We start from the raw sequence: 8,304 nt of genomic DNA on the forward strand, positions 1-8,304 counted from the left end.
ACAGTGAGACTCTGTCTCAAAAAAAAAAAAAACAAACCAACAACGACAAAAAATAAAGGCCTTATCTCCAAATACAGTCGCATTCTAAGGTCCTAGGCGTTAGGACTTCAACATATGAATCGTGGGGGTACACAATTCAGTCTATAACAGGAGAATGTGGCCAAAGGCCTTCAGGAACACAGGCAAAGCAACTTCAGTGGTCAGTTTCCCACACACGCTGCGGCCCCCTGCTTGGGCAGCCAGTTGCTGCCTGTCTAGGCTGGGAGGGCAGAGACGGAAGGAGATCCTGCCCTCTGGACACACACTTTTCACCAAAACATCCCTTCCTCCCTCCTTCCTCAGGGAGCCTCACCTTCCCTGCTTGTCTATATCCCTGGTTTATCCAGCGGTGGAGCTGCAGCTGGTGTCTTCGAAAATGCAAGCAGACATCCCACGCACCCTGGACAGCACCCCCTGGGTTAGGACTTCCCCAAATGTACGTCCTCTGTCTGCCCTCACCAGAACATCAAGCCACTGTTGATTCTCTCCGCTGCTGTCTTTTGCGAGCTCCTGGGTTCCCACACGGGTGAGCTTCAGCCGTCGCAGGATCTCACATTCACAGGCACACAGGAGCATCCCATGAATGGGCCTCTTTTTGCTCCTGAATTCACTACTGTCTTGGCCACTATCTTTGGGTGTCTTTCTGACAGAGGCCTGATCCACTGTGGGCAGAGGCTCAAATATCAGGACTTCCAGCTCTGTGTTCTAGACTAGAGCTTGGTGGACTCAGACTCCAGGCCTCAAGCTCAGGGGCCAGAATTCTAGAACATTGAGGTATCCCCCTCTCCCCAGCAAATATAGCTTTATTGGTTTTCTGCCTTGATTTTATAGATAATACTTGCTTATTTGAATTTTTTGGAAAACATAAAAATAAAAATTCCTCCAGCCTGAGTTGGCCACTATTAAAATTTCTGTGACCATCCATTCACAAATCTTTTTCTTTTCCATTTGCATAAAAGTATTTCTATAAATCATTTAAAAATCACACTTTAAAAAGTCGTGGATACCTTTTGAAAATGTGGAAGTTGCATAACTCCCCTTCCGTCTCCTAACTTCTTACCCGCACTGACTCTCCCCTAGCCCCGAATGACCAACATGAACAACCTGGAGTGTAGCTTCATCACTTTTTCCAGAACATGAGATTTTTGTGTGTTACCATTGTAGGATGAGCACTGTCCACAGTTGCAGGAAGGTGGAGACCTTGGCTCAGTATTTTTTATGTTCTGCACTTCTTAGAAAACTCTCCCAAGGATATCTGTGAAACTAATTCAAGATAAGGAGAAAACTACCATCAAACAGGTCTAAATTAACCTAGTGAAGTCTTGGTGGAATCCTCCCGCCTGCTCCTGTGACTCCTAACCAGCCCAGTCCTTGTTGTACTCGGGCCTTGGGGCCCTTGTTGACCTGGTTATAAATGGCCCCCCTCATGTGTAGTCCCATCAGCAGCACCATCCCAAGGCCCAAGGCCACTTTCCTGATACGGCACTACAGCTATAGGCTGTATCACCGCAGGGGGATGCTGGGGGGATGGTTCAAAGGACCCCTCTGCTCGATTTTTGCAACTTCCAGTGAATCTATGGTTATTTGAAAACAACAAGTTAAGGCCGGGCGCGGTGGCTCACGCCTGTAATCCTAGCACTCTGGGAGGACTAGGCGGGAGGATCGCTTGAGCTCAGGAGTTCAAGGCCAGCCTGAGCAAGAGTGAGACCCCCGTCTCTACAAAAAATAGAAAAATTAGCTGGGTGTGGCAGAGGATCGCTTGATCCCAGGAGTTTGAGGTTGCAGTGAGCTATGATGATGCCACTACACTCTAGCCGGCGTGACAGAGCGAGACTCTGTCTTAAAAAGAAAAAAAAAAGGAAAGAAAAAGAAGAGAACAAGTTAGAAAATGTATGTGAGAAAAAAGCCTTTTTAAACAAAAATGCAATTTAAAAGAAAGCAGCCCCCACCTGACCCCAGAGGCTCGGGGAGGAGCGGGACTGTCTGAGCTAATGGGCCACGCGTGTTCCTTCCCGCTGCTCACAGCGCTGCTCTACCCAGGAGACAAGATCGTTTTCCAGGAGGACCAGGTGCGCCCGATCCGGCAGCCCGGAGGCTACTACTCTGACTGGAAGGTCTTCCCTCCAAACCTGGCTCTTCTCAGGTCCCAGGGCCTCAGACAGTCTGCGGCCAAGAAGACTGACAAGCTGAGTTTCAGACCCCCTTCTCTCTGCCCTTTGTCGCGTCCCATTGCTGTCCCTTGAGTGCGGGGGCTGGGATGCTGAAATACTTGGCGTGTCATGTTGTACCAGCGTCTGTGTCCCGACTGGTCACCATGTATTGGCCAAGTCCCAAGTGTCACGCCACCACGTGCCTTAGGATCCTGGCCCCCTCGCCTCAGCTCCCACACAGCTGCCCTCCCGACCACAGCCCTACACAGTCGCAAGGTCTCTGGGAATATTATGAGGAGGGCCTTGTTAGAGATTTGGGGGGGGGGTCACAAGTCACCACCCAGGTGTCAGGGGCCCTACAGAGGACAGAGGGGCAGCCCCTTTACTGCCCTACTGCCCTGCAGCCAACACACCCCTTCTCTGGCAAGAGGCAGGTTTGCAGCTCCTAGGAGGAGAAAGGAACACTGCCCTGGGGCCTATCCCTGACCCTCAGACCAGCCTGAATCCCCTCTGAGCAAATGACCTCCTTCGGTGATCCAAAGCCTAGGACCACCAGATTTGGGTCAAGCAGCAGGTGGCAAGCCCTGGGCAGCACCAGCGGGTGACTGCAGAGGGAGGGGCCCAGCACGGGAGGAGGATGGGCCAGCAGGCTGGAAACCAGGAGGTGGGAGGGACCCGGGACCTGCCCCAGCACCCTAGACCTCTGCCAGCTGCTCTCGGGGGTGTGTGGCCAGAACGCCTGGGTGGGGCGCAGCAGAGCCGAGTAGAGATCACACAGGCCTCGGGTTAAATGGACAAGGCACTCCTCTCTCTGAGCCTCAGCATCTTCCTGTGTAAAAGGGGCCTAGCACAGTGAGGGTCAGGTGAGAAGTGCACGTAAACTTCTCAGCACAGACGGCGCTCACTCGCTGATTGCTGGTGTTTCACCTGCTCTGGTCAGGGCATTCTCACGTGCAGCAGCAGCCCCAGGCCTGCAGGTGCGTCCTCAGTGGGAGCCAGGCTGGTGGAGCCCTGAGGGCCCTTCTGTTCCCTCTGTGACTGCCTCCCAGCCCCTAGGCCGCTGGCACCAATTCCTGAGCCACGAACCCGGGAAGTGGGTGGGAACCTGGGAAAGGGATTTTTGTCCATGTTTAGGTAGGCCACAGCTATAAAGGAGAAAGAGAGGCCCCCTAGGTCAAGGAGAGACATTGGCTCTATCTGCTACTCAGACAGGATTGGGAAGAAATGCTGTGATTGATTAGTGATGCCTGGTAGGCTCAAGGTTTGGGGGGTTAGTTCTCACCGCCCTTGTCCTCAAGGCTGGGTTAGGCTCTGGCAGGGGAAGTGGGAGTCAGGGGCCCCAAAAGGATTCAGATTCAGCAGCTACTACTTATTGAACATCTTTCATAACTACCCTGGGAGGTCTCTGTTCTGGGCAATGAGAAAACCAAGGCCCAGAAAGGAGAACCCAGCCAGCTAGGTGATGAGGCCAGGTCTGGCTGACCCAAGCCCACTGTGTGTTCCCCTGGAGCATGGAGACGCAGAGTCAGGACCCCACCCCAGGTAGAAGAAATTCTCTCTTCAGACCTCTGGTTTGAGACTCAGAAATGGGTCCACTCCTATGGCCCCCTGACCCACTCCCCAAGGCCCCATTAGCCTGGATTCCCCTCTCCTAACAAAATGGCTTTCTTTTCTCCACTAGGAAAATGCCGAAGAAAATCAAGAAAATGCACTTTAAGGAGTTTGAGGAATTCACCAGGTCTGTGGCAATCATCTAACTCCAGAAGGAAGGAAGGAAGGAACGTGGGAGGGGGGCTAGCCTCACCTTGGAGGGGTCCCTGGGATTCTGCATGTCGCATCATGTGCCTAGCACAGCAGCTGGGCTCGGTGCCCTGACCTGAGGGCCAGTGAAATGACAGAGTGCCAGGAAGCATTGCTCTGAGGCCTTCCATGTGTTAACTCACTTAAATCCTCTCAACAACCCTATGATGTTAGTCTTAGCATACCCATATTACAGAAGAGGAAACTGAGGCCCAGACAGGTCAAAGTCACACATGTATTAAGTGGTAGAGTGGGGATTTGAACCCAGCTAGGCCAGCTCCAGGGGCTGCACTCCAGACACCACATTAAAATGCCTCCAGCTAACAGATGGTGCACGGTTAAGACTTTGGGTTTTAGAGGCAGCAGACTGGGAGTCAAACCTGCACCCAGCCACTTGCTCACTGTGTTACAGCCTCTCTGGGCCTCTGGGTCCTCATTGGTGAGGTCGACAGGATAACAGAATCTACCACATGGAACTGCAGGGAGGACTGAGGTACTGAGGTGCTGAATACAGTGGTAAATCTCCACTTTGGTCACAGTTGGTGTGCTCTAGGGAGAAGGAGCCTGAGCCCTGGCCTGTCAGCTGACAATTTTCCTTCTGTCTTCTGATTTTCTAGGAAGCTGAAGGTGAAGAGGCCCAGTGGTTTGCAGCGAACCCACCCCAATTCCTTCTGGCCGGGGCACCTTCTGGATAAGCTGTATCTCTACCTGCCCACCGTGGCCACTGACCGGAGCCTGGCACTCTTCAGTTGTATCCACCCCCAGCCCCGTGTCTACCCAGCCACCTACCACCCTGACCACTGGTGGCCCTTTAGGGAGACAAGCTACATGACCTGTGCCCACTATGATGCTGCCAAGGTCTACTACGTCAACTAGAGTGGCCCAGGTGTTACTGGACCCAGCCATCCTGGGCCAGGGACCAGTGTGGCAAGCAGCCCAAGCCATAGACACAGGAGTGTCAAAGAACTAGACAAAAATCCTTTCAATGGAATGGCCTAGGGCCAGCTCCTTCTGCACCCAAAGTGTCCAGTTTCTCAGAGGATAGATGTGTCTAGGGAAAAATGTGCCGTTTTTGGATGGTTTTCTTTCCCTGAAGTTTGCCCTTTTGAAATAAAGCATGTTGGAGTTTTTCTCATATCAGCTGTGACTCGGTTGATATGATTTCTTTCTCAGGAACTTTGGCCAGAAGGGAGTTTGGAAAGCTTGAGCCTGGAGGGTGGGGGGGCAGCTATACAGCAGGCACATTCCCTGAGATATTGACAGGGATGCCTCCATGGCACCTCCAGCCTCTTGTCCTGGGACCTTAGTGCCCACGGGGAGGCAGCAGGCATTGTGGGTACCCCTGTGCCCTCCTCTGTGAAATGAGGTGGCAGCATGTCTTTCACCCCCCAAAGACTGAGCCATTGGGTACTGCTTCCAAATCTCTTAGGTCTTTGGAAACTGAAGGCATGCTCTCTGGTTCATGAGTTCTTCTTATTAATCCACTGAGCCTGTCAAGACCTTTTCCTTCATGGGTTGCATCATGCAAGCTGCCATTAGCTACATGCTTCCACGCTCTGCATCCCATCTGACTACACACAGCGTGTAGGACCAGCATGAGTCATGAGGTGTGGTATAGCCACAGACACAGCAGGGTTCTAGTCCCAATCCTTCCACTTTCCAGCTGTGTGATCTCAGACAAGACATTTCGCTTCTCTGGGTCTCCTCCAACACCCCTTCACAGCCCAAATCTCACTATGGAGTTGTCAACACACCCTTCTCACCTTTCATTAAGTCATCAACACAATCCAGTTTACCTTCTGTCCCCATCTCACCCCCGGAACTACTGTCGAGATCACCAGTGACATCTGTATTGTGTTCGAGTCGTGGGATCAGGGTTTTTTTATTTATCCTGAAATTTGATTTTCACAATAATTTTAAAAACAAAAGCTAAGCAAAACAAATCAAGATCAACAATTTTAAGAACTAGTCTGTTTAGCTTCACCGTTAGAAGTGTGGAGTGTGAGGCTGGTGGGGTGGCTCATATTTGTAATCCTGGCACTCTGGGAGGGCAAGGCGGGAGGATGGCTTAAGGTCAGGAGTTTGAGACCAGCCTGAGCAAGAGCGAGACCCCCGTCTCTACAAAAAATAGAAAAAATTAACTGGGCATGGTGGGACGTGCCTGTACTCCCAACCACCTGGGAGGCTGAGGCAGGAGGATGGCTTGAGCCCAGGAGTTTGAGGTTGCTGTGAGCTAGGCTGACGCCACTGCGCTCTAGCCCAGGCAACAGAGGGAGACTCTGTCTCAAAAAAAAAAAAGAGGTGTGGAGTCAAATCTCCACAATTCACTTTCCATGTATGTACAATAGAGAGAATAATAGAACTTCCTTATAGAATTGTGGTAAGCATAGTAACTCCTATTGAATGTTAGCTGTTATAGTCTCGTTAGTATTTACTATATAAATTCACGCGAGGGAATTATTAGGAAGTCTATGTTTTGTTTTCTCCCGGCCACTAAGAGGCGCACTTGCGGGTAGAAGAAAGACGGGCGGAAATAGTCCAAAAGCTGGATTTGGCTTCAACTTCTGGCGGAAGTACTCCTCCTCCCCAGGTCTTAACTTAGAAAGAATTCCAAATTTCTACGTAGTCCCAAAGGCAGGTAAGATAAATTTTCAGATTTATTCCTATATATTAATTTCTAATAAAACACAGGTATACTCAGCATTTTTTGCAGCATTATTTCTTTTGATTGTCTATTTTCTTTGAAGGACCTGGAACCGGAAGTCCTCGTCTTTTCCCTGCCAGGATCCTAGAGGTTAATTCCCATCAGCCCTTGCGCACCACGTTCCGCTCTCTCTTCTTGGCGCTGCCGGCGGAGGTGGCAGCCATCTCCTATTCGGTGAGTCTTAATCGTGGGCCATCCACAATTCTGCGGTCTTCATCGAGTCCCTTTACACCCTTCGTGAGGGGGCCTCTCCTTCCGCGAGGTCGCCTCTGTGGGCACTGTCGTTGCCGGCTTGCCGGAACATGTACAGGAACGCCGAAGCGGCCCGGGCGGTGATGGGGCTTTGCCTCCCAGGGCCGCTTGCCCTCCTACAGAGGCTGCCTGGGGTCAGGTCAGTCAGAGCTGCACAAGGCTCGTTTGATTCCTGGCGGCGCGGGGTGCTAACTGGGGCCAGACTACGGGGCTCCCCGGGGCTGTGGAACGTCCAGAGCTGTCTCGGCTTGACAGCCCGTGAGCTCGGATCGTGGGTCGCCCTGTCACGATTGTCTGCCCACGTGTATTTCACTGCTGCATCCGACGCTCCTTCTCCTCCAGTCTCTGGCCCTCGGACTCCGCTGCGGAACCGCAAAAAAAAAAAAAAAAATGTGTAGTCTGCTCCTTCAATTGTTAACAGAAATTCTGGTAGTGAGTTAGGATCTCTGGGAATATGAAGATGAAAATGACCCCTTGCCTTCGAGGACGTCATGGTTCCAGTGGGTACAGTCGTTATTGAATATGTGGTCCGTTGAGTACCTACTGTGTGCCAAACCAAAAAAGCAGATTGATGGCTGTGAAGAGAACAAAGAGGGTGCTGCAGTAGGAAAAAAAATAAGTGGCTGGGAGAACTACACTGAGGCAGGTGTATGTTGATTCTCGAACATCTCCAGGTAGAGCAGTAAGTTTAAAGGTTTGCGGCATTTTAGAATCACATCATGGTTTTGTGTATATTTTGAGGGTACTGCAGAGCCACAGCAACCTAGGGGAATTATAAGTTATCTTTATTGAACGTTTACTTTGTGACAGGCACTGTGCAAGCATTCAGCATGCAGTGTCATGCTCCATTTTACAGGTGTGAAAACTGTGACGCAGGTTCAAGTAGATTGGCCAAGGCCTGTACAGCTAAATGCACTGTGTAGGTGTTGGGGCACTTCGTGGGGTGGGATTTGCTGCCCCTTGGCAAACTGAGAAGGTCTTGGGGTCAGTTTTGTTTTAGGTCAGCTGTTGGATTCTTTCTTGGGCTCTCAGTGGGTGAGGTGACCCCTGACCTCCTGGGATCGCGTCTGGAGAGTGGCTAGTATTCTGCCAGCTTCGGAAACAGGAGGGAAAGCAAGCCTAGCAGAGGTACCCATTCCATTCCCAGCTTGCTCGGTAGCTGGTGATTGGAAGACACTCTGCAACAAGTGTGCAAGCCCTGGGCAGGAAAGCCTCCTTCCAGGATTCTTCTTTAACTGGGTCTGGTTCTTTCTTAAAGGCATCATGGCCGCCCTCAGACCCCTTGTGAAGCCCAAAATCGTCAAAAAGAGGACCAAGAAGTTTATCCGGCACCAGTCAGACCGCTATGTCAAAATCAAG

At 51.3% G+C, this 8,304-nt stretch overlaps 2 protein-coding genes across 2 annotated transcripts in view; both read left to right on the forward strand.

The window, feature by feature from the left end:
• Positions 1–4,865, forward strand: part of EFCAB12 (EF-hand calcium binding domain 12) — a 22,681-nt gene extending 17,816 nt beyond the window's left edge. Inside the window, exons 8-10 of the mRNA XM_012655168.1 lie at positions 2,065–2,224; positions 3,871–3,927; positions 4,607–4,865. Coding sequence (XP_012510622.1) covers positions 2,065–2,224; positions 3,871–3,927; positions 4,607–4,865 — 476 coding nt within the window. The remainder of the gene's footprint in view (positions 1–2,064; positions 2,225–3,870; positions 3,928–4,606) is intronic.
• A 1,947-nt stretch (positions 4,866–6,812) lies between these two features.
• The window catches only part of RPL32 (ribosomal protein L32), a 9,484-nt gene continuing 7,992 nt past the window's right edge, over positions 6,813–8,304 (forward strand). Inside the window, exons 1-2 of the mRNA XM_012655169.1 lie at positions 6,813–6,867; positions 8,204–8,304. Coding sequence (XP_012510623.1) covers positions 8,209–8,304 — 96 coding nt within the window. The 5' untranslated portion in view covers positions 6,813–6,867; positions 8,204–8,208. The remainder of the gene's footprint in view (positions 6,868–8,203) is intronic.

The sequence above is a fragment of the Propithecus coquereli genome, unplaced genomic scaffold, assembly GCF_000956105.1.
Source record: "Propithecus coquereli isolate 6110/MARCELLA unplaced genomic scaffold, Pcoq_1.0 Scaffold461, whole genome shotgun sequence".
Classification (NCBI taxonomy): Eukaryota; Metazoa; Chordata; class Mammalia; order Primates; family Indriidae; genus Propithecus; species Propithecus coquereli.